A 25,852-nucleotide genomic window follows, 5' to 3' on the forward strand; every position below is an offset into this window, starting at 1 on the left:
GACCACAAAGGTCAGAACCTTCCAGACCCTACAGTAAATGTGGTATTGAAGGCAGGGCAGGATTAGTCCATCCCTGGAGCCCCAGCACTGATCCCTCCATCTGAAGCCAAGAAGAAGTCAAAGCCAGTGGCCCTGTTCTCAGAGGTCTCCGTTCCAGGCCGGTGGGACAGTTGCCAGTTCTGCAGCTCTCACTGCAGCTAAGGGACAGATGTTCCAGGGCTGCCTATGCTGACAGAAAGCTCAAGGCATGCTCAGCAAGGGATACGGATTCCCCTTGTCTTGGTCTGGAGCCCAGCACAGCCCGTAAATCCCACACTTGGGGAAGGGCCTAACCTGGACCCCAACAGTCTCATCTGGGTAACTGCAGCCCAGGCTCATCTGCCTTCACTGCCCAGTCCCTGGGACCCGCCTTTGTCTCCTTCCCAAACGACAGCTCCACTGCACTCTGGCTACCAGTCTTGGCTTTCATATCACCCCGGCCCAAGAGCAGCCCTAGGACTGGCAGGAGCTCCCCTGCAGGGGAAGGACCTATTGGCTCCATTGTCATGGGATCCGGAAGCACCAGGATGGGCCCCTTTGTCTCTTGCCCTCCCTGTTTCAGGGGACAGGTACCAGACTGCTGGTGCTCCACCCGCCGAAGGGCCTACAATCAAGTGACTCCCGAGAGTCACTGTTGATAGAGTCCACAGGGCAACACTCTCCCTGCAGCCCCGTCACTCCATCATGTCTCCAGACTCAGGGCTGAGGGGCTTGGGCTTTGCAGCTGCACCTCCCAAAGTCTCTCCCCTGGTGCTGGTGCCCTGCTAAATGGACAGGCTCATGGAGAATGAGCCACTCTGATGCCTGCACCCAACCTGCTCTGGGTGTCCTGGGTCTAAGGTCCCCTGGGGAGCCCCCTGGTGGACCTTTGGGAGAAGATCTGCTCTCCCCTTGCCTTCCCAGGGTCTTGCCCGGGGTGGAGCTCCTGCCTCTCCTCCCATCTGGGCCTGGGCGAGGCTCCCCTTCTGTCCCCCCAGGATGCTGGTTGGGGAAGGGCTCCCCCCTCTCCTCCCCACAGGGATATGGGGCAGGACTCCCCCCCCCACCCCTCCCCACAGGGGCCAGACTGAGGTAGGGCTCCCCCCCTCCTCCCCACAGGGCCCAGGCCAGGGTGGGGCACCCTCCTCCACTGCAGGGCTCTGGCAGAGGCGGGGCTCCCCTTCGCTTCCTGAAGGACACTGTCTGGGGCAGGATTCCTCCCTCCCTTCCCCCACAGGGCACTGGCTGGGGCAGGGCTCTCTTGCTGCTATGCTGATGCTCTCGCTCCCCCCTGCAGGTGAACATGGACTCCCCGCAGCATGAGGCAGAGGCTGGGCAGCAGGAGCAGGAACTGCGGCTACTCCTTAATAAGGACAAGAGCAAACGAAGTAAGAGCCCCTCCCTGTGTCCATCTGTCTGTCTGTCTGCAATGCAATGGGTGCCATGGCTCTGCCTGGGAGTCTGTGAAGGGGGGGCTCAGGCCCCCTGCCCGTTAGGTAGGGAGTGAATGGTTCCCACGTGGGTGCTCCCTACCAGTGCTGGGACTCTGAGTTCCTGCTAAACAGCCCTGCCTGCATCGTGGCACTGTGCTGCTTGTTCAGACCGTCCACGTTCCTGCGCAGGATGCTCCTGGCAAGGATGTGCTCTGGCTCTGCTTCTCCACTAAGGGCCTTTGCGAGCTGTGAAGGTCCCGCCTGGTGCCCACACCCTGCCCTCCTGCCAAGGGCAACTGCAGAGATTGACCCTGCTACTTGACAGGGCAGGAACTGGCGAATCAGAAAAGCAAAAGGGATCCCCTTAGCTGAGCCTAGGTGAGTGCCTGGCCCCGCCCACCGCCCCCATTCTGGGGGCTGCCAGAGCAGGGTGGGCCCCAGCCCGCTCCTGCTCCTCCTTTGCTCTTCAGGTGGCAGCAGCGCACACCAGGGTCACTCCTCGTGCAGAGCCCTTGGCACTGGGATCGTCACAGAATGAACTGGTCAGTGTTTTGGGAGCCATTTCTACAGGGGACCAGCCCACTGGGAGAGGCAGGAATCCATCTCCAAGACTCTGTGACTCAGGATAGGAGCAGTGGTGCCACAGGCAGAGCTTGTGCAAACTTCCTTCCAGCTCTCCGCCATCCCAGCCCTTCTGTCCACTGAGAGCAGCAGGAAGGACCTGGGATTGAAACAGCCAGTGGGCAAAGGTCCCAGGACAGAGCCAGTACCAGTGGGGAGGTGGCACCTCTGGACTCGATGTTGCTGTGAGCACCTTCATACATGAATGTCAAGTATCAGAGGGGTAGCCGTGTTAGTCTGTAAAAGCAGCAAAGAGTCCTTATAGACTAACAGACGTTAGTGGGTATTCACCCACGAAAGCTCATGCTCCAAAACGTCTGTTAGTCTATAAGGTGCCACAGGACTCTTTGCTGTTCATACATGAAGTCAGTGCCCCATCTAGTGCCTGTCCCAGCACAGAGCTCTCAAAACAGTGAACTTCTTGAGTTACCCATAGTGCATCACACCTTCCTGTACTCTAGAAACAGCTCGAAACTGCAGCCCTACCATGAGCCTTGTCAGGGTCCCCTGCTGGTCCACTCAGGTACCCACCACACAGGCTGCAGAGAGCCCACTCTCTAGGAGTCTCAGAAAGCTCATTAACAGCCATTGTGCCTGATGTCTGGGAGCCCACCATAGCCGTCACCCTGGTCACCCATGAGCAACTCCTAGCTCAACTCCCGTCCACACAAACTCTCTGGCCTGCGTGTGGCAATGCTCAGCCCTCAGGCTGGCTGGGGCTGTGGGCTAGAGCCCACGTGCTGCTGTCACTGAGGCTGTTAATCCGCCCACTTTGCAGTGGGATCACAGGATAAACTACTTTCCCTCAAGCGCCCCAGGCGCCCAAAGGACAAACAAGTTCTCCCACATAGAGTGGCTCAGCTCCCTGCTGCACTAAGAATCATGGGCTATATCCCCAGAAGTCCTTGTGCCACACACCAGTAAATGCAGAGCCAGTGAGGACAAAGTTTACTAGACACACTGGAGTGTGGCTTTGCAGTGTCTCAGAACCGAGTGCCGATCATCTGGGCTGACTCTACAGTGAAGACATCTGCTTGCAGGCTCAGGAGCTGAGCATGATGGGATAGATGGAAGTGACATAACACCTTCCCAGAGCATGGGAATTGCTGACACTGTGGAAACATGCAAACGATCAGGTGTGGCTGAGAACAGTGTGATGAATGCTTGGCCACGCGGGAGCTTTGGAAATCAGTTGTGGCTCTTCTAGCCAGCTGGGCTGCCTTCCAGAGCTGTCACTCCACAGAATGCCTTCTGTGCACTTTCATTCACCAGCTTCCTGCTGGGAGGAGCTGGCGAGCTCCCAGCCTGTGATCTTTGCAGTGAGCTCTCCTTACGCAGCAGGTAGAAGCAGGCAGTGTGCACAGTTCTGGGGCAGTTTGGGGAGGACTGGCACTGACCAGGAATGAAGTCTCAGCTGGTTTGGTGTCTGCTTAATGGGTCAGTGCTGACCCCAGCAGGCATATGTCTGCACTGGAGTTGAAAGGTGTAATTCCCAGCTCAGATAGACGTACATTAAGATAGCAGCGTAGCAGCCACAGCGCAGGAGGTGGTATAGGCTAGTCAAGCAACTACAATCTGGATGCGCTTGGGTCTCAGACTTGGGGTAGCTAGCCCCTCCTGCCACTCGAGCCACCATAGCTACACTTCTATGTAGGGACAAAATTAGAAAGGCCAAGGCACAAAATGAGATCAAACTGGCTAGAGACTAAAGGGTAACAAGAAAACATTCTACAGATACATTAGAAGCAAGGACAGGGTAGGCCCATTACTCCATGCGGGGGTTGGGGGGGGGGACAGTAACAGAAAATGTAGAAATGTCAGAGGTGTTTCATGACTTCTTTGTTCAGAGTAGGTGGTGACTGGACGTCTAACATATTGAATGGCAGTGAAAAGCAGGTAGTATCAGAGGCTAAAATAGGGAAAGAACAAGTGAAAAATTACTTAGACAAGTTAGATGTTTTCAAGTCACCAGGGCCTGATGAAATTTGTCCTAGAATACTCAAGGAGCTGAGGAGATATCTGAACCATTGGGGATTATTTTTGAAAAGTCAGGGAAGATGGGAGAGATTCCGGAAGTTTGGAAATGGGCAAATATAGTGCCAATCTATAAAAAGGAAAATAAGGACAACTTGGGGAATTACAGACCAGTCAGCTTAATTTCTGTATTTGGAAAGATAATGGAGCATATAATTAGATAATCAATCTGCAAACATCTAGAAGATAATAAGGTGATAAGTAACAGTCAGTATGGATTTGTCAAGAATAAATCATGTCAAACCAACCTGATAGCTTTCTTTGACAGGGTAACAAGCCTTGTGGATGGGGGAAAGCGGTAGATGTGGTATATCTTGACTTTAGTAATGCTTTTGATACTGTCTCACATGACCTCATAAACAAACGAGGGAAATGCAACCTAGATGGAGTTACTGTAAAGTGGGTGCATAACTGGTTGGAAAATCATTCCCAGAGAGTAGTTATCAGTGATTTACAGTCATGCTAGAAGGGCATAATGAGCGGGGTCTTGCAAGGATCAGTTCTGGGTCCAGTTCTGTTCAATACCTTCACCAATGATTTAGATAATGGCATACAGAGTACAGTTTGTGGACGATACCAAACTGGGAGGGGTTGCAAGTGCTTTGGAGGGTAGGAGTAAAATTCAAAATGATCTGGACAAACTGGAGAAATGATATGAAAAAAACAGGATGAAATTCAATAAGGACAAATGCAAAGTGCTCCACTTAGGAAGGGACAATCAATTGCACACATACAAACTGGGTAATGACTGCCTAGGAAGGAGTAATGCAGAAAGGGATCTGAGGAGTGGACCACAAGCTAAATATGCATCAAAAGCAAGGCCGTCCCTAGGTTTGTGCGGGGCCTAGGGCAGAAGTAATGTCACTTCTGGGAATGACCACGCCAAGGATGTGTAGGAGAGGCCAGGTGTGCCCCCCCCTCCCCCCGCTTCAGCGGTGCTGCTGGGCTCCAGGGGGCTGGGGAGGCTGCGGTGTTGTCGCTGTGCGCTCACTCTCCCGGCGCTCCAGGGCACATGCTCTCCCTTGGGTGGAAGGGGTTGGATTGGGAGTAGCCTCCCCAAGCCAGCAGTTCATCCGCTGCCCATGCCATTCTGGCTAGTTGTGCTGGCCCATGGGGCCTGGAGCGGTTGCCCCAGTTCGCCATCCCCTAGGGATAGCTGTGGTCAACAGTGTAACGCTGTTGCAAAAAAAAGTGAACATCATTTTAGGATCATAGAATCATAGAATATCAGGGTTGGAAGGGACCTGAGGAGGTCATCTAGTTCAACCCCCTGCTCAAAGCAGGACCAGTTCCCAACCAAATCATCCCAGCCAGGGCTTTGTCAAGCCTGACCTTAAAAACTTCTAAGGAAGGAGATTCTACCACCTCCCTAGATAACACATTCCAGTGCTTCACCACCTTCCCAGTGAAAAAGATTTTCCTAATATCCAACCTAAACCTCCCCCGACTGCAACTTGAGACCATTACTCCTTGTTGTGTCATCTGTTACCACTGAGAACAGTCTAGATCCATCCTCTTTGGAACCCCCTTTCAGATAGTTGAAAGCAGCTATCAAATCCCCCCCTCATTCTTTTCTTCTCTTCTGCAAACTAAACAATCCCAGTTCCCTCAGCTTCTCGTCATAAGTCATGTGCTCCAGCCCCCTAATCATTTTTGTATCCCTCCGCTGGAATCTTTCCAATTTCTCCATGTCCTTCTTGTAGTGTGGGGCCCAAAACTGGACACAGGACTCCAGATGAGGTCTCACCAATGTCGAATAGAGGGGGAATGTTAATCTCTAAGGTGCCACAAGTACTCCTGTTCTTTTTGCGAATACAGACTAACACGATTGCTACTCTGAAATCTGTCACTTAACTTTCAAACACTTGAACAGCAAATGTAACTTTTCTTGTCTGCATAGTAAACACTGGCATTTTTATCTGTTTGAATAATCAAAGTGGTGCTTTCCGTGCCTTCTTGGTTGCAAAGATTTTAACTGCTCCTGCTTCCTGAAGGTCCACAGTCTGGGCCAGCTCATGCTCTATTGAGATGGTTGCAAGGCTGATCAACTTCTCCTGTGTCATTATGGAGCATATATGTGTGTTTTTATTAACTTCAGCTTGAAGAAGCTGCATTCTCCACTGGCAACTGTTACAGGAAGTGTTAGAAGTATGCACAGAGCAACAGAAGCATTTGGAAAGAGGGTGGTCATCTTATTTGTGCACATATATTCCAGAACAGCCTTTGGAGTTGATCCTACTGAAATGTGTCTTGAAAGGGCTTTCAGTTCATCACCTGAATCACTCGCATCAATATCGCGCATGTCATCATGTGTCAAAACTGTCTCTAATGCCCTGCATTGCTGGTGTAGGTCTTTTTCAGGTATAGTGAGGAGTTTTGGAATATCATACAACATCCCAAATATACTGCTATGTTCCTTGAGGTGCATGAAACGTTCTTCAACTGACTGTATTGCACAGTCTAGCACCTGGTTAAATAATTCAACTTTGAATTGGTGTTTGGGGTCTCTTACGGGATTATCCCATATCTCGTAATCAAAATGTCGTCTTCTTCTTCAGTAACTCTTGTATTCCTGAATGGGTGGGAAAATAGCTTCAGTGTTCCTCTGCCAACTTCTGTGCACTCTTCAGAAAGTTTTGAAATCCCTTATCTGACTGGTAAGACTGTAGGTATGACTTCGTTTTCTCCAGTTGTTCCATTGCTCCAGATATATCAAGGTCAACATCTTGGAGTCTCTTGCTTACAACATTTATTTCAAACAGTATGTCATGCCACAACACTAAGAAATTTGAAGTTATGTATGTTTCTGGTGATTCCATTTCCCTCTTCCCCTGTTCTCCCACAATCAGTTCCTGTCATAGCATTATCCTCCATAATGGTGACTATGACATCATCTATCTCCCAGTTTGGTGTGTGTTAGGCTTTATCGCCTCCACTCAACTTTCCCATCATGTGGCACCCAGTGGTTGCAGTGTCAGAGAGGATGTTCCCAGATGTTGCTTCAAAATTTACCATCGATGAGTTGATGCAGAGAAAAATACATAGATGCTTTGAATTACATTAAAAAATTCAGCAGCATTACTAGAAGCTGAATGAATGAGAACTGCATGGGACAAAAGAAGCTCCAGGGTTCAACTCTCGGATCCGTATCTGCACTCGTCTGTTCTTTCCTGTCATGTTGGCACTATTATCATAGCCCTGACCTCTCATGTCCACTATCGCAATTCCCATGTCTTCCAGCTTTGTAAGAAGCACGTTTGTCATACAAGCTCCTGTAGTATCATCAATGTCAATAAATTCTAGAAAATGCTCTCTGACAGTCATCATTGCAGGAACATTTTCACTAGGTTCTGTTGTTGTTATAAAACGCACCATTAAAGTCATTTGTTCCGTATGGCTGATGTCAGGTGTGCAGTCCAGAAGAACAGAGTAATATCTTGCTGACTTCAGATCTGCCATAATCTTCAGTTTGACTTGTGTTGTCAGTAACTGTATGATCTCATTTTGAATTGTTTTTCCAAGGTAGTGGTGTATGTACATTTCTTGGATGGTGACTCTTCTTAGATGCTCCTGGAGTACAGCATCAAACTCAGCCATCAGCTCCACAATTTTAAGGAAGTTTCCATTGTTTGGCACATACAGCTGATTTGAAGTGCCACACAGTGCTAGGTTTTGGGTAGCAAGCACTCTCACAATGGCAATGAGGCTTTTCAGAACATTTTGCCAGTAAAGAGACTGTGATACAGCATGGCCAGAGGGCAGCAGAAGAGGGTTAGAAGGGAGCCTTATTCCCTGTAAGGGGAAGAAAGTTTGCTATAGATTAACTAGAGCACCTGAAGCCAATTAGAGCACCTGCAGTCAGTCACATGATAAAAACCCCTGCTTCAATCAGACAGTGTGGGAGTTGGAGCAGAAAGGATTGCTATAGGGACAGAGAATAGTTTGAAGGAGTTGGAGCAGAGAAGATTGGTGTTGGAGCAGAGAACAGTTTGAAGAGAAGCAGAGGAAAGTTTGGAGGAGTGCTGCGGTGGGCTAAGAAGTCCAAGACCCTAGGTAGGGGGCACCTGGCTTGTGCAGAGGGAGGGCAGGAAGCCCCTCACAAGCTGAAGGGCAGGAGAGGGAAGTAGCCAAGGGAAAGGAACTGCCAGTTCAAGTGGTTCACTACTATCCTCAGGGCCCCTGGGCTGGGACCTGGAGTAGAGGGCAGGCCCAGGTCCTTTCCTCTCCACTCTCCTCCTCAAGGACACTAGTGGGGCAATTAGTATTCCAATTCAGGGGCAAGAAATGGCGCCCTGAACCCACCCCAAAGAAGAGAAAGTGCGAGACCCATCGTAATAGTGCCGGCAATTTGCCACAGAGACTCTGATGCAATCTTCTCTTGATGCTGATCATCTGTGCTGATCATCTCAAGCTCTTTCCACCTATGGAATGCGCTCTGGTGATTTGCTGCCTTCTCATGGCATGCCAGATTTCTAGCCAGATTTTTCCAGGCCTTTTGTTCCTGTAGAACCCAGTGTGGCTGGAACATTAGACTGGAAGAGTTTGCAACAAAAACAGTGTGCAGCATTCTGGGGTTTTGAGTACATAAGCCATGGCCTCTCCACTTTGTCAGCATTCGGGATTTCACGCCAGTAATGTGTTGGATGGAAACTTCTATTTTCATTGTCTTTGGGGAACATGAAGTTTTTCACTTGCTATGGCCCATGCAGTACAAGGAAGTCCCTCAGGCTACTGCTCAAGTGGGTCCACAGCCCTGGATCATCTAGACTTAGCCGCAGCTGTTTCTTGCACCTCCACTCTTCTCTGATCTACACTTTTATTTGGGAATGTGCATGGTTACATCCATTTGAGATGGAGATATGGATGCTGCAGTAGCTGCCAGGTCACCTGCACTCTGACTAACTGGAAGATCTGGCATCTCCTCACCACTCACATCCTCACTGGGGCCGGAAGGCTCACCGTGGACATTTGTGTCTGTGTATCTCAGGAGAGCTCCTTCCTGCTTAGATAGAAAAGCTTCCTTTGCTTGCTTTCTTTTTTGGAATGCTGCCCCAGAGGGGCGTTTTCTTCTTTCTCTCATGACTGCTGTTCTGTGCCTGCTATAGTGGCTCTCAACACTCAATTGAAGGGGACAAATAAGCAGGCTGGTAGCAGGGCCTGAGTGAGGGAAGTTGTCAGTGTCTTAAGGGCCTAACTGGTTCCTGCTACTTCAGCTGACTGCCTGTTCTCCTCAAGCAGGTTCAGGGAAGCAGCAGGAAATAGGAAGCTCCCTGACAAGCTGGTGTTAATCAGTCCAGGCTCCTGGGGGTGCTAGAGACGTACATAAGAGGCTCCTCCTTCTCTCTCTCCCTGCATCTCCTGCTGCTTTCTGTTATTCCCTCTCACCTTTTCTCCTGCCTACCTGTTTTGTCTCTTGTGCCCTCCTTCCTCCAGCACAGCACTCCACCATCTCTGCATCTAGAGCAGAGAGAATACATATGCACCAGCAGCAGACACAATTTTCTACACTCTGGGTCCTAGTGGCACCCCCCCCACCCACAGTCTAGCACCTGAGGCGGCCGCCTCAGTTCGCCTTATGGTAAGGCCAGCCCTGATCACTACTCAGTGCAGACTATATGGTCATAGCAAAAGCCATCTTGCTGTGTCTGAAGTCCATGCTGGCATATGTGATCCTCTCCAACCAAACCTATGCTGTCTCAGGCTGGAGTTTATTTGATAATCTATATCTGGTCTGGGACCTTTTCTGTCTGGTATGTAGAGATGTTTTGTCTCTCACTTTCATATCTCTCAACCAGGAGAAGGCATTTGACAGGGTGGACCTCGAGTATCTCATGGGAACTATGTGAGCAATCAGCTTCAGTCCCCAATTTGTGAGGTTCCTCCAAGTGCTGCACGCCTCTGCAGAGTGTATAGTCAAGTTCAACTGGGCCTTGATCAAACCAGTCATTGATCAAACCAGTCATCTTTGGTCGGGGAGTGTGTCAGGGCAGCCCTTTGTCTGGCCAATTATATGCCATTGTCGTCAAGGCCTTCCCTTGAAAGCGATAGATGGGGCTGGTGCTCCACAACCCAGCTTGGAGGGTGGTTCTGTCAGCGTATACCAACAATGTGCACCTTCTGGCCCAGGATCTAGAAGACATGATTGGGGTGGAGGCTTGCCAACCATCTACTCAGTGGCCTCCTCTGCCTGGGTCAGCTGGGTCAAGAGCTCTGGCCTGTTGGTCCGTGGTGGGTGTCGTGTAAGCTCCCTCCCACCTGCGCTTCATGCCAGCCAGTGGGGCACAGGTCTGCTACTCGATCTGGGCTTCTATTGGCCACTGATCCCTCCCTACTAGAAAATAGGACTAACTTGGGGGCCAGGGTGTCTGATGGGTTGTGGGCATGGACGGGGCTTCTCTGGTGCCTCTCCCTTCAGAGAAGGTCACTGGTTTTTAACAAACTAGTCCTGCCCATGCTCTGGCAATGGTTTAATAGCCTGAGCCTGCCCTTGTGTACCCTGGCCAACCTCCAGATGAAGGTCCTGGAGTTCTTCTGGCCACAAAAGCACTGAGTCTCTGCAGGAGTGCTGAGGAGGAAGAGGGAGGACAGGGCCTGATATGTATTTGCATACACTTTCCATCCCAGGCCCTGCAGAGGCTCCTTTATAATGCTTGTAGTCTGGCCTGGGGCCAGCTAGGGCACACCTTCCTCCACCTCCTCTGAGGGCTCTGACAATGACCGGCAGCTCTTTTATCTATATCCGAGAAGTCTCCCTTGTGACCTTTCTGAGCTGCCAATCTTTTACCAGAATGGTCTCAGGACCTGGAAGTTGGTCTCAACAGCCTGGTTTGTTACGGCCACTGAAGGTGTGAACCTCTTAGTTGAACCCCTGTTCCACACCCACGTCTTATGACACACACGGTGGAGGTCCTTTCAGTGCACCGGAGGTTGGTCCTGGCTGGTGTCACCAGAGACAGAGACCTTCTGGACCACGGTTGGTCGGATTCGGTGTACCCTGGTACACTTGCTCAGTGAGTGGGCTTACCCACCCTGCATGTCCCCTGCTGTGAGCTCCAGGAGGTAAAGGCTGCCCTGCCTCCAGCCTCTATAGCTTTCCCTGAGCAAGTCCTGCAGCAGGGTGTTCCTTGCCTGCCCATTTGCCTGGCCTTCTTGAGCTTGAGGTCGGGCCCTGGCCCTGCGAGCCCCCCTGGTTGCTCCAAACTGCCTGAATGAGCTAACTTAGTAGGATCCAGCCAGTCTGTTTCTGAGCCGCATCATGGGAACAGCTTGTGCCTCACATTGTTCATTTCTTCACCCTCGTGTCCTGCCCTGATACAAAATGGCGGGACCTGCTGCCATCTCTGGAGGGCAAGAAGCCCCGGTGGGCCAGCCTGTATTCCACCTTCGTGCCACAGTCTGCTGGGGATATAAGTTAATGGCTGCCTCACAGGGCTGTGAGCACAGGAGAGTTATGTGGTTTTCGGACACCCCTGACATTTGTTCTGCTTGTGGCAAGAGGGAGATCCTGGCACGTGCATATTTACAGTGCACCAGGTCACAGCCCCTTTTCTGCCCTCTCCAGAACCTCTTGTTGAGGTTCTGGCTGCACTTTTCCTTGCACGCTCTATTTGCGGCCCCACAGGGTTGTAGGACCACTTCATCAACCTCCTCCTGGCGTTGGCCATATTGGCCATATATCAGTCAAGGAGGAGGGGGTTGGACGGGGGCTGCAACTGAGACTGTGGGGCTCAATTTTGTGCACTTGTCCATTCATGTCTCTGGGCAGAGTGCCTCTGGGTGACATTCTTGGACTCTTTGGAGGAGCAGTGGGTTCTGTCCAGTATTCTCTGCTTGGTGTCCCCCTCTGGGACCCCAGTTGTAAACCTGTGACCCTCACTCCCGTTCCTCTTTTTTCATTTGTTGTGTCCTAGAATCAGTTGATCCCTGTGTTTTTTCTAGTTATTCCCCTCTGAAGAGGCGGAGGACTTTTTGATTAACTAGAGGGCTCCATCATGTACATGGGAACCTCACAGGTCATTACAGGCCCGAGTCCTTATATCTCCCAGCTGGGAATCCGAGCCAGTCATTAGCCACTTCTTGGCTGGATCTGCAGATTCTCAACAGCTGCTTGCTGGGCTTCTCCTTAGGGCAGGGCTTAAAGGACAGACCCCTCTGCTTAGCTGACACTGCCGCAACACTGCCGCTTGCCAGGCTGGACACCCAGTGCTCTGCAAAGTTACACATTCTCTGGGTTCCTGCACTAAAGGAACTGGACCAAAGATGGACTGGGGCAGCCAGTGGAGAGGAGAAAGTGGTGCAGGATCTGCAGGGAGCGATGCAGCAGCACTGTGGCCTTGCGAAGCGAGTTGCGGCTGTCAAAGCAAGAGGAGTGCATTTAAAGCATGGCCCTGTGGCCAGCACAGTGTGCCAAGGGAAGGGCAGTGGATTACAGGCTGAGCTGGGGTCCAGGACAACACGGAAAAGGTGAAGTTAGAGTTGAGAGTTTGGTGCCTCACAGGATCAGGCCTTGTGATTCTGTGTGCCAGCCTGCAGTGGAGACAAGAGCCCGCCTCCTGACTGGCTGCGTCCAAGGAAGTGATCCTGGTCAAACTCTGCTCTCAAGCTGGGATTTGGCTTTGAAAGAATTTTTTTATGGGACTGTGTGTGTGTGTGTGTGGTGTGTGTGTGTGTCCTCGCTTGGCAGAATGAGAGCCCATTCTGGGTACTCTGTGTATGTGTGTGTGTGCACGTGCTCATGCGCAGCCCTGTGAGGCCCCAATCTCAGATATTGTCGCATGCATGCACAGCACCTAGCACAAAAAGGCCCCAATCTCAGTCACTCTGTAGCAAGGCAGCTCCTGACATAGTGGGACCTCTAAGCAAAGCACTAATACAGTAATAATGGAAATCAGGAAGGAGATTATGAAGCCTCAAGGGCCTTTCTCAGAGTATGCAGTGAGACCTGGGAATTATGTAGCACAGGGGTGGCACAAAGGTTTCCATTCTGGGCCAAGTGTCCACAGCTGGCTGCCCGAGTGGGCAGTACAGAGCAATAGGGGCTGATGAAGGTGGGGGATTGACTGAGAATCTAATAGCATCTGAGCAAGGCTTGGCAGGGATGTGCTAGAGGGGCCCAGCTCTTAGGCCTGTGGAGCCAAGTCACTGTGCTGTGGACATTGGCCACTCGGGTATGTGCTACCTGCCTGCAGGTGCCCCAGGACAGGAAGTCAGTGGGGAGGCTGCCCATGTTATACTGGGAGCCCTGTAGGAGGCTCGTGTCAGTTCCCAACCCAGGATGCTCATTCCCCTTCTCCCTGCAGGTGCTGTGGCGAGCACGGTGGTGAAACAGAAGCTAGCTGAGGTCATCCTGAAGAAACAGCAGGCAGCTCTGGAAAGGACCAGCAACCCCAGTGGCCCTCCCATGCCCTACAGGTGAGATAGAGACACCTGGGCATCCCCAGACCCCCTCCTCCCAAAAAAAACTGTACAGGTGAGATCGAGACACCAGAGCTTCTCTTCCTGCCCTCTTCCCCCTCCCCCCCCCCCGCCATATGGATGAGAGAGAGACACCAGAGCATCCCCAAGAAACACCACCAGGCCATACAGGTGAGATGGAGATACTGGGCTTTCACTGGAGAGAGCCCGTCTCCTGATGGGAAGGCCTGCATCTGTCTGTGGGGCAGGGGCTCTCACAGCGTCTGTGTCTGTGGAGCACAGCAGTGGGTGCAGTGATCCTGTGGGGGACGCTCTGTTCACCTAGGTTCCTTAGGACCCCGCAGCTCTGGCAGCCCCTCTGAGCTGGATTTTTCTGTGGTTTGCAGCAACCAGGGAGCTCCCTCTAGTGTCCAGACCTGGTTTTATCTGCTCTCCATGGGAACCTGGCAGGCACCCACTGCTCACACCACGACAGGCCATCTCTGGAACTGTAGCTAGAGCCCTGCAAATCTGCAGATAGCCGCTTTAGATCCCCGGGCCATTTTTGCGGATCATGGCTCGGATGTGGATCCAAATGTTGTATCTGTGCAGGGCTTTAACTGTAGCCTCTCTGGAGTGTCTATGCCTTAGATCCGCACTCTGGGTAGAGGCACTTCCCATACAGACTGTGGGGGAAAACTTTGGACAGAGTGATGCACTTGTTCACCTTTCCTGGGGGGATAGGCCAGGCTGGGGCAAACTCGGTACTACGGGAGGGGGGCTGTGCTGGACCAAGGGAATCTGGGCCGAGAGTGTCCCAGCATCAGGGACGGGGGCTGTGCTGGACCGAAGGTGTCTGGGGTTGTCCCAGCACCAGGGACGGGGGCTGTGCTGGACTGAGGGTGTCTGGGGGCTGTTCCAGCACCAGGGGCAGGTTCTGCGCTGGGCGACGGTGTCTGGGGCTGTCCCAGCATCAGGGCAGGGGCTGGGCTGGATGGAGGGTGTCTGGGGGCTGTCCCAGCATCAGGGGCGGGGGCTGCACTGGGATGAGGGTGTCTAGGGGCTGTCCCAGCATCGGAGCAGGGGCTGGGCTGGACCAAGGGTGTCTGGGGGCTGTCCCAGCATCAGGGGCGGGAGGTGTGCTGGACCGAGGGTGTCTGGGGGCTGTCCCAGCACCAGGGGCAGGTTCTGCGCTGGGCCGACGGTGTCTGGGGCTGTCCCAGCACAAGGGGCGGAGACTGTGCTGAACCGAGGGGGTGTCAGCCCTCTCCCAGCAGCAGAGACGGGCTGCACTGGGATGAGGGTGTCTGGGGCTGTCCCAGCACCAGGGGCAGGTTCTGTGCTGGGCCGACGGTGTCTGGGACTGTCCTAGCACCAAGGGCGGAGGCTGCGCTGAACCGAGGGGGTGTCAGCCCTCTCCCAGCATCAGGGACATGGGCTGCTCTCGGATGAAGGTGTCTCGGGGCTGTCCCAGTACCAGAGGTGGGGATGCCCTTTCTTGAGCTGGTAGGGCAAACTCAGTGGCATGGTGGAGCCAGGCTGCACGAGGCTTTTCCAGGGGAATGCCAGTGCTGCAGGGCTGAGAAGAATCCTGGGGCCAAGGGCTGGTCTCTTACTGTGCTGCTACTTCCCTGCAGATCGCTGGAGCCCCTGGATACTGAAGGCCCTGCCCCTCCTGTGCTCAGCCCCTTCCTGCCACAAGTCCCCAGCAGTTCCATAGACCCTCCGGAGCACTTTCCTCTGCGGAAAACAGGTAAGGCCATGCCATGCTGGCTTCGTGCCCATGGGTGCAGGTGTGACAGCAGGGTGGACTCAGCCCACCTTCCTGGCCTTCTCTTCCGCACAGATTAGGGCCTGTGTCCTGGCAGGGAGGTGAGACTGGTACTGGCTAGGGAGTGGGAGGGGGTTGGGCTGGCGCAGAAGTGTGCGGGTCTGAAGGTGACATTGTGACAGCCCCAAGGGTCATGCCTGAGCCCACGAGGCCAGTGCAGCAGCACCTGTATCAATGCCATAGCGCAAGGACACCACTAATGAACAGCTTTGTCTGCTCGCAGCATCTGAGCCCAACCTGAAGGTGCGGTACAAGCCAAAGAAGTCAGTGGACCGGCGTAAGAACCCACTGACCCGCAAGGAGAGTGCACCCCCTTCCCTGAAGAGGAGGCCAGCAGAGGCCATTGGTGAGAGTCTCTTGGGGTGACAGCAGGAACTTGGGGCTCCAGGGAGAGCAGCTGCTGCACACTAGGGCCCCGCATAAACCCTGCTCGCGAGGCTCCGTGCAGGGGGTCACACATGCCAATGGAGCTGCAAGGGTGCTCAGTGCACAGGGTTGGTGCTGTCCCGTGGCAGCAATGCTCTTTAAGGGAGCCTCGTGCCAGGTGTGATGTGCTAATAGCCAGGCAGGGCCAGGCCCGGCCAGGCCCAGCCAGTCGGGAGGGCAATGCTGGAGCTGCGCTGGGTTGTTTCTCTGACCTGTCAGAGACTTGAGGGGTTAATGGGCCCAAAGCAGTCCCAGCAAAAGATGCCAACCCAGTCCGCTGGCCATGGCTGCTCAGCCCCTGCTGGGAGCAGCAGGACATACCCATGTGTGGCGCTGGACCTGAGGACGGGCGCTCTTCCCACTAGCACAGCTGAGCAGATGGTGGCAAACTGCCCCATGATGGCGCACCCTGCCCTGTCTCAGGACTGGGTACAGAACCAGGTACAGTCCCTGCAGCAATGCCAACTGCCTCTGCCTGGTGCACTGCCATGAGTATATCTTCTCAGGGCATGAACTGTCCTTGCCTGCCTACCTGGGCTCAGACAGCTGGTCATGGAGAGTGCTAAGTCCGGATGGCATTGAGTGTCACCCAGCTGGCGAGGGCAGGGCAAGGGCACTGTGCAGGAGCCAAGGCTGGTGTAGCTGGGAGGGGTGAAGTAGCCATGAGGGGACGCAGCACATGTGAGGGGACTAGGCTGTGTCCCTGCGTAAGGAAGCTGGGTTACCTGATGAGAGGGAGGGTACAGAGAAAACAATGTGCATGCAGCGGTGAAGGTGCCCAGCCCCCTTGTGCCCTTGGGTCTGTTCATCCTGCCACTCTCCAGTCTGACTTCTCTTCCCTGTGCAGACTCATCCCCCAGCAGTAGCAGCACCCCTGTGTCTGGCTGCAGCTCTCCCAACGACAGCCTCCCAGCGGAACATGGAGTCCCCCCATCCGGGCCCAGCGTGGCCCACGAGGTATGGAGCCTGCAGACCTGTCGAAGGGAGCCAGGAGTCCAGGACGTGCTGCCTTGGGTGGGGTCACTGGGGCATGCTGTCCCTGGGGAGAGCATGGGCTAATGGATTCTGCAGTTCTGTCCCCAGATCTCTCATGGGCACCGGGGCCTGGAGCCAGGACCAGGAAACTTCCCCTCCCAGAATTCCCACTTCCTTGAAAACTACCAGCTAAGAATTCGTCCCAGCTTTCTGGGCCCTGCAGCCCTCCCTTCCCCCAGCAGCTGGTGGCACCCCACCCAACCCTATTGCCCCCTGACTAGTCACCAGCCACTCCACTGCTGCCTTGATGCCCTCCAGGTCCCCCTGCTGCTCCCTGTCTTGCACTGTGTCCCTCTGTTGCCTTCTGGTTGGTGGTACTGTCTTCCCTGCCGGGGTCCTCGCTGCCACCCTTTGCTGGCACTGGCGCTGTAGCCCCTGCTGCCCCACACAGCTGTACCATGTCTGGAGACTAATGTGTTGTATTTGGTGCAGGCGCCACTCGCCCAGCGCCTGATGATGCAGGAGAGCTCGCTGGCCCAGTTTGCCCTGCAGAGCACGGCCTCCCTTCCGGCCATCTCGCTGGGACTGCCAGCTACTGCCAGTGCCAGGGTAGGTAGCTGGGTCACAAGGGACTCTGGAATCCTGCTGAGGGCTCATGCAGGGCAGAGTCAGCCCAACCCCACTTCTGAAGGCCAGGATCGCAGCACGCGCGGGTCATTGAGCAGCAGTCCTGGATGTGATGCAGCACTTCATGGGTTTTCAGGCCCACAGGGTCCTCCACACACCTTGGGACACAGAGCCAGGGGGTCCCTTTCCTCTAGACTGTGCCAGTGCTCCTGTCAGGCCTTAGGACCCCTCCTAGGCATCATCGTGTGCTCTTCTACCCGCGCTCTGGTACGCTGCTGATGGACTCCATGCTCTCTTTGCAGGGCGATGCAGACCGCCGCTCCCTCTCTGGCTTGGCACACCGGGTGCCAGTGCTGAACGGGCCCGTCCTCTCAGGCACCCATTCATCCATGTTCATACCAGCTGGCTTGGAGCAGCATGAGCCCGGAGGGCCTCTGTCCCCTCGGCTTCAGCCTGTCATTATTCTTGAGTCCTCGGTCACCCATGCGCCACTTGTGGCAAGTACGTATTGCTCCCACGTGACCAAGGGTCCTGGGGCTGAGGCTGCAGTCCCAGCGCCAAATGCAGCTCAGAGCCCTGCTGGCATGTGCCTGAAAGGGGCTCTGGGATCTCAGCAGATATCCTACAGTGCTGTATGAGACCCCTCGGCATCACTGAGAACTGGGCTTGCTTAACAATCTGCCCTCTAACCAGCTGGCACATGAGCAGTAAGATAGCTAATGCTGCTATGGAATTCCACATTGTTAGGTTTCAGAGTTAACACTCACTGAGATGCCTTGGGAAGCTGCTAGCTGTCAAGGGTTGCTTCAAGCAGCCTGCACGCTCAGGCAGACGCCCCTGTGTAGCTCAGCTCCAAACCCTGCTGGGATTTACTCAACTTTCCAACTGTGGCCAAGGGCAGAGCTGACTTGTCGTGAGGGATGGGGGTGAGTCTTCCTCTACCGGCTCTCAATCTCCTCCCTCTGGACTTCCCTCTTTATGGCTCGCCCAACCCTTCTGCTCCAAGTGTGGAACAGAGGGGGAAAAGCGGGTGAGGGGCAGCCAGAGGTCTCCCCCAGCCACTGCAGGCTGCACAGTGGCAGGGCAGTCGGGGTGAGAAGGGTGGGAGCTGTGACCAGCCGTAATGCGAATGCCCTTTGCTGCTCACTTCCCAGCCTGACACATCCTGCACTTGCGGCTGGCACCTGGCTGGATTTCCAGCTGGCCTACAGGTCAAGGCCTGCCCTTCTGCGCGAACATGGAGCTCACCTCCCGCCCCCTCCCCCAGTGAGTCCCAGGGAGATTCTCCTCCCTCAGGGAACACGATGGAGATTCCCCCCTCAGCCCCCCACTGAGAACCGTGCAGGTGCTGGGCATTAGCCAGTCTGTCCTTGGGAAGGGCTTGCCTGTGGTGCCCCTGGAGCCAGTGACGTAGCCAGGTGGAGGGAACAGGGGGAGCAATCCCCAAAAAAGGCACCACCCACTGTGGCACTTTGGTCATCCGGCGGCGCTTTTACTGACGGGACAGCACTCTGGGTCTTCGGCGGCACCACGGCAGTGGGACCTTCACTTGCTCCACAGGTCTTCGGTGGCATTTTGGCAGCAGGTCCTTCAGTGCTGCCGAAGACACCCAGAGCTAGTGAAGGGCCCACCGCTGATGTGCCACAGAAGACCCGGAGCGCCGCTGGGTGAGTAAAAATTAAAAAGGCTCCAAAATATTGAAAAGGTGCCAGTTGTTCTCAGTGGGAGAGCGGCTGCTGCCCCTCTCCCCCACTAGCTACTCTACTGCCTGGAGCATGGGTTCTCAGGGCTGTAGTGGGCCCAGCAGGGAGCCCCAGAGCTGACAAGATGGGAGAAAGGGCAACAACTGTACCAGCTCCCCCCACCCTCCCAAATTGTCTGTAAGGGCTGTATAAATAAGTGAAATGGGAGGGGATGAACCTCAGCAGACACATTGATTTCTGCCTGTGGGGCTGCACAGAGCCCCAAAGGGCAGTGCGTGGGCCTGAGCTGCAGCTCAGGGCAGGCCAGGGGTCACAGACCAGGTTGGGGGATGATAATGTCACACCCTAAGCCCACTGCCATTCCTGAGCGCCTGGTGCTGCACCCAGCTCCAGCCCTGCCTCACCAGTCTCTCTCTCTGCAGTGCCAGGCCTGGGGACGGTCCCGTTCCACTTCGCCCACTCACTCATCCCCACCGACCGGCTGTCGCTGGCAGGCCACCACAAACCACTGGGGCGGACCCGCTCTGAGCCCCTGCCCCCCAACTCCAAGGCCATCCAGCAGCAGCTGGCGTACCAACAGCACCATGCTCAGTTCCTGGAGAGACTCAAGCAGCAGACACACTTGGGCAAGGTAAGAGGCTAACAGGCATGCAGGCTGGGCAACACCACTGCCAGGGCAGGAGGGCGCCATGCTGAGCAGCATCTGGGGACTGAGGGCACTTCAGGTGCATGGTGGAATGTGGCACCCAAGCTGCTAGGCCAGAGAGACACAAGCAGCTGCTTTGACCTCCCTTGGTCCAGGACAGCGAGTAAGCTTCCTGGCGTCTGCTGCTGCCAGTACAGCTGCCAGCTTAGCAGTCTTGCAGCCCCTCCATCTGGGGTACCCACATGTCACAATGCTCCCAGCACCCCCTGCACAGAGCATCCTCCCATCACCCAGAGTAAGCTCAGCCCACCCACACAACACTCTCCCTCATCATCAGCCCTGCACAGAGCTTCCCCTGTTACCCCAGATGGCATGCAGGGAGGGGTATCTCACCCAACCCCACAGAGTTCCTCACATCAACCTCTGAACACAGCTGCCTCCACCTGGTGTTCCGCACCCCCGCACAGCTCCCCCCTCACCCCATCACACAGAGCTCCTCCCATCTGGGTTTCCCATCCCACACACAGCTCCCCCCTCACCCTGTCGTACAAAGCTGCCCCCCACATGGGGTTTCCCATTCCCACACAGCTCCCCCTTCACCCTGCCATACAGCGCTCACACACACACACACCTGGGATTCTCCACCCCCACACAGCTCCCCCATCACCCCATCATACAGAGCTCCCCCCACTTGGGGTCCCCCACCCCCACATATCTCCCCCCACCTGGGGTTTCCCATCCCCACACAGCTCCCCCCTCACCCTGTCATACAGAGCTCCCACACACACATATCTGGCGTTCTCCACCCCCGCACAGCTCCCACATCACCCCATCACACAGAGCTCCCCCCCACCTGGGGTCCCCCACTCCCACATAGCTCCCCCCACCTGGGGTTCCCCACCCCCGCACAGCTCCCCCCATCAAGCCCTCAGAGCTCCTTGCCACCTGGGCTCTGCCACCCAGTCCCTCAGAGTTCTCTGGCCTCTCTTGTCCTATTCCCCATCCGGCTCCGTTGCTCACTCATAGACTTAAGACCAGAAGGGATCATCATGATCATCTAGTCTGACCACCTGCACATTGCAGGCCACAGAACCTCACCCACCCACTCCTGGAATAGACTCTTAACCTCTGACTGAGTTACTGACATCCTCAAATCATAATTTAAAGCCTTCAAGTTACAGAGAATCCACCATTTACACTAGCTGAAACCTGCACATGACATGTGCCCCATGCTGCAGTGGAAGGCGAAACCCGCCCCCAGGGTCTCTGCCAATCTGACCCGGGGGAAATTTCCTTCCCAACCCTAACCGCAGTCAGTAGGGCTGGGGCTGCAGGATAGGCACCCCTCACAAGGCCCCAGCAGGTCTGGGTCAGGCCGGGCCACGCCGCCCCAGCTGCGCCTGGGTCCAGGCCGCTCCAGGGTTGGGCCACGCCGCCCCAGCCACTCCTGGGCCACACCGGCCGTGCCTGGGGCTGCTCTGGCCGCACTGCCCAGCAGGTCCAGGCTGCAGGTTGCATTGGGGCCGTGGGAGGGGCACCCTGGCGGCGCCAGGTTGGGGGCCGGGGAAGGGGCAGAGCGGGTCCCTGGGTGGGTTCTCTGAGCACCTGTGCAGCACTAAATAGACTGCTGCACGACCGCGCATCTTACAGGGAACTTAGGGTCTCACCAGTGCCTTGTATAACAGTGCTAACACCTCCTTATCTCTACTGGAAATACCTCACATGATGCATCCCAAGACCGCGTTAGCTTTTTTCATGGCCAGATCACATTGGTGGCTCATAGTCTTCCTGTGATCAACCAATATGCCCAGGTCTTTCTCCTCCTCTGTTGCTTCCAACTGATATTTCCCCAGTTTATAGGAAAAATTATTGTTGTTAGTCCATTAATGCATGACCTTGCACTTTGCACTATTAAATTTCACTCCAGTTTTCAAGGCCATCTAGATCTTCTTGTATAATATTCTGGTCTTCCTCCATATTGGCAGTATCCCCCAGCTTTGTGTCATATGCAGATTTTATTAGCACACTCCCACTTTTTGTTCCAATGTCATTAATAAATTTTTTTATAAGATTGGTTCCAAGACTCATCTTTAGGAATTTCACTAGTAACCTCCCTCCAGCCTGACAGTTCACTTTTCAGCATGACCCACTGTAGTCTCCCCTTTCCCCAATTCCTTATCCACCTTTCAATTCTCATATTAATCCCATCTTCACCAATTTAACTAATAATTTCTCATGTGGAACTGTATCAATACCTCACTGAAATCCAGGTAGATTAGATCTATTGAATTTTCTTTGTCTAAAAAATCGGTTCTCTTCTCAAAGAAAGAGATCAGGTTGGTCTGGCACAATCTGTTTTGTAAAACCATGTGGTATTTTATCCCAATTGCCATTTACCTCTATGTCCTTAACTACTTCCTCTTTCAAAATTTATTCTTACTGAGCCCACGTCCAGACTAACCCGCGACATCAGCGGGTTAAAATCGATTGCTCGGGGATCGATATATCGCGTCTAGTCTGGACGCGATGTATCGATCCCCGAGCGCGCTTACATCGATTCCGGAACTCCATCAACCCGAACGGAGTTCCGGAATCGACATGGAGAGCCGTGGACATCGATGCCGCGCCGTCTGCACGGGTGAGTACCTCGATTTTAGAAATTCGACTTCAGCTACGTTATTCACGTAGCTGAAGTTGCGTATCTAAAATCGATTTTAATACCCTAGTCTGGACGTGGCCTGAGGTGAAACTAACAGGCCTGTAGTTTCCTGGATCACTTTTTTCTCTTTCTTAAAAATAGGAACGATATTAACAATTCTCCAATCATAAGATGTGACGCTGAGTTTTCAGATTCATTAAAAATCATTGCTATTGGGCTTGCAGTTTCATGTCCCAGTTCCTTTAATATTCTTGGATGGAGTTTATGTAGGCCCCTCGATTTAGTTCCATTAAGTTTAAGTTTGACTTCCACCTTGGATATAGTAATTTCTGTTTCCATATTGTCGTTCCCATTAGCCACCTTGTCACTGCCCCTAAGCTCCTCATTACCCTTATTAAAATCGGAGGCAAAGCATTTGTTTAGACCTTGGGCCGTGCCTAGCTTATCTTTAATCTCCACCCCATCCACAGTGTTTCGCATCTCCACTTCTTCTTTCCTTGTTTTCTTTTTATTTATATGGCTATGGAACCTTTCACTGTTGGTTTTAATTTCCTTTCCAAGACCCAGCTCTGCTTGACTTTCAGCAGTTCTCACTTTCCTCATAGGCTTTCTGCCCTCCAAGAGGTCACTTGCCTTGCTGAACCTTCCCACCTTCCATTCCTTGTAGGCTTTCTGTTTTCTCTTAATCACCTATTTCAAGTACTTGGACATCCAGCTTGGTCTTCAACCCATCTCTACAATTTTCCCCCTGTCCTTGTGATGCAGGCTTCAGAGAGCCTCTGAACTTTTGACTTAAATTAATTCCAGGCCTCCTCCACATTCAGATCCTTGAGTTCTTCAGTCCACCCCACTTCCCTAACTAATTCCCTTCATTTTGTAAAGTTTGCCCTTTTGAAATCAAGGCCCTTCATTTCAGTCCTATTTTTTGTTTATCCATCCATTTAGTTTAAAGTGAGTTAGCTCATGATCACTCAAACCACGGTTGTCTCCTGCAACCAGCTCTTCTATTCCCCTCATTACTCATCAATAGCAAATCTAAAATGGCATCATCTCTTGCAGGCTCAGCGACTGTTGGGTGAAGAAATCTGTCAGCTATCACATCCAGGAAAGTCTGGGCTCTGCTGTTATTAGTAGCACTTGTCCTCCAACCTATCTCTGGGAAGTTAACGTCTCCTATCATCACACAATTCCCACTAGTATTTATTTCATTAAATAGATTAAAGAAGTCTCTGCCCATATCCAAAACAGATGCTGGGGGTCTGTCTCAGGGGAGCCTCTGGTAGCTTTCTTCCTCAAAGTGATTTTGACCCATCCTCCTGCAGCTAATGACCAAGTCCAGTGAGAAGCCTCGTCTGCAGCAGATCCCCTCCTCAGAGGACATGGAGGCCAAGGGTGGGCTCCCAGAGGGAGGGAGCGAACGCAGTGACCAGCCTAGGGGCCGAGTGGAGCTCACTCGGCCAGGGGTCAGCACAAAGGAGCCTGAGCGGAGTCTGAAGCTGATGCAGCCACAGGAGGAGCTCGTCTTGCAACAGGTACCTAAGGGCTGGCAGGGGTCTGGGCACCAGGGGTGCTGGGCACAGCACCAGCCTGCAGCAGCCCTCACTTCACTGGCCATGGGGAGTGTGGCTGCCCAGCCAACCTAGTGGCATCAGTGTCCTCTCCAAACCTGTGCATGGGGTGGGGAGGGGTCTGTGTGGAGCCATCAAGACTCATTACCCCCACCTGCATTGCTGGTTGGCTGCCAGCTCCTCTGTTTTGGGGGGCACAAAGCCCCGCTGGGCAAACGCCCTCCCGTGAGAGGACAGGATGGTACTGAAGGGGGCATGACTGGGGAGCACCTGTGGGCCTGCACGAGGGCTTCCTGGGCCCACTTCACTGCCCCTCAGCCAGCAGCTCCGGCCTGCTCCTGTTGCTCTGTGCCACAGCACTGGGGTGGAGGGGCTCTGCTGAGGATTCCTAGATGTTAAGGCCAGAAGGACACAGCAGGAGCTAAGGCTGCCCGACACCCCCATCACAAACCCCTGTTTCTCCAGAGAAGGCTCGGAGTAGTGTGCAGGTAACGAGGCTGGGGCCACGCAGTGAGGAGAAAACCAAGTGCTGGCTGGCTGCTCCTTCAGTGAGCACTGCCCACAGCAGGCACTGCAGGGCCAGGGGCTCTGGAAACCTGCTCTGCGATCATGTCGTTAATGACTGTGGCTAAGGCCCCTGTGCCAGGGCTGGATGAGGGTCACACGGGCAGCCTGAATTCTGGCGTTTCTGAGCTTTGGAGCCCTAACATTTGTTTAGCAGAGTCTCCTTGTGTGTCATTTCTGTATGACAGGGGCCTGTGTTGGGATGGCTTATTCCCCTTCCCATACAGGGTCGCCTATGCCACCATAAAGTACCTTTACACCCCTGCCACCCCAGGATTTGCAGCACTTTTACTGGGCCAGGCAAGCTCCTCCACAGGCCATCAAGAGTTCAGGGGTCCCCGACTGTACTGCCAAAGTAACGTGTGCAGGAGCCCCGGCACTGTGTTGTACGCCCTTTCCCCTAAGCTCAGTGGGTGGGTAGGGTGATGTCATGCAGAGCCACAAGAGGGCATCAGACACTGTGACTTGGCCCAAGGCAGCAGAGCCTTGGTCTGTTGTGGAAGCTCTGGACTAGGGTTTCTAAGCCCTGGGTTGGGTTGGGAGCAGCCCAGATAGAACAAGCCCATTGCATAGTGAGCGGATCCTGATGTTCAGTGCAGAGATCCCCTCCCCCACACCCACCGTCAGGCCTGGCATTGAATAGCTGCTGAGATGCTGTGGGGAGCCACTGGCCCCGCTTGCTGTGGCACAGATTGGCCCTGGGGGGTGTTAGCACAGCCTCTACGCTCAGCTCACTGACAGACGTGGTCTTCCCCAGCCCAGAGAGTGGCATGTGCCACCTGGGCCCTCTGCAGAGTCCCCAGACCATCCCTGGCCCAGGGCGCCACATTCATCTGTCACACCCTCTCCCCAGCAGGCCTACCTGTGGGAGCATCACCAGCGCCTGCAGCACTCGCTCCTCAAGCGGCAGCCACCAGCCAACTCCCTGATGGTCCCTACCGCACACGGAGGGCACCGGCCTCTCTCCAGGGCCCAGTCATCTCCTGCCACTGCTACCATTGCCCTTCCTGCCCAGGACGCACCCGCCAAGGCACTCTCCCTGCCAGTGCAAGAGCCACCAGCCAAACCGCATTTCACAACAGGTAATGTGGGCTGCCTCCAGCAGGGGGCACTCCAGGAGGGCTGCAGGTATGTCACCGATCCACAGGATCGGTGCTATGGCCCTAGCTTTGGAATGGTCTCTAGGAGGAACCCCTTCAGTGCCAGAGTCCCTAGGGGTCTTGTTCGTCCTCCAACACAAGCCACACAGCTTCACTGCCTCCTTAGAATGAACCTCTGGGCCTGCAACACTCCATGAGCTCTATTCAGTGAGTCCAACTGAGACAGACCCCTAATGTGCTCGTTAGGGCCTAAT

General features: G+C 54.1%; 1 protein-coding gene across 7 annotated transcripts in view; it reads left to right on the top strand.

Annotated features, from left to right (window-relative positions):
- Window positions 1–25,852, top strand: part of HDAC7 (histone deacetylase 7) — a 255,735-nt gene that overhangs the window by 203,219 nt on the left and 26,664 nt on the right. For 4 of the 7 annotated variants that reach the window (XM_030546206.1, XM_030546207.1, XM_030546208.1 and 1 more), the window contains 10 exons: window positions 1,316–1,406; window positions 13,406–13,517; window positions 15,137–15,252; window positions 15,554–15,676; window positions 16,604–16,713; window positions 17,224–17,340; window positions 17,661–17,859; window positions 19,484–19,692; window positions 23,689–23,898; window positions 25,352–25,580. In XM_030546206.1, the coding sequence (XP_030402066.1) occupies window positions 1,316–1,406; window positions 13,406–13,517; window positions 15,137–15,252; window positions 15,554–15,676; window positions 16,604–16,713; window positions 17,224–17,340; window positions 17,661–17,859; window positions 19,484–19,692; window positions 23,689–23,898; window positions 25,352–25,580 (1,516 nt within the window). The remainder of the gene's footprint in view (window positions 1–1,315; window positions 1,407–13,405; window positions 13,518–15,136; window positions 15,253–15,553; window positions 15,677–16,603; window positions 16,714–17,223; window positions 17,341–17,660; window positions 17,860–19,483; window positions 19,693–23,688; window positions 23,899–25,351; window positions 25,581–25,852) is intronic. The other 3 variants (XM_030546205.1, XM_030546210.1, XM_030546209.1) reach the window with 3 other exon arrangements.

This window comes from Gopherus evgoodei, unplaced genomic scaffold (assembly GCF_007399415.2).
Source record: "Gopherus evgoodei ecotype Sinaloan lineage unplaced genomic scaffold, rGopEvg1_v1.p scaffold_42_arrow_ctg1, whole genome shotgun sequence".
Taxonomy (NCBI): domain Eukaryota; kingdom Metazoa; phylum Chordata; order Testudines; family Testudinidae; genus Gopherus; species Gopherus evgoodei.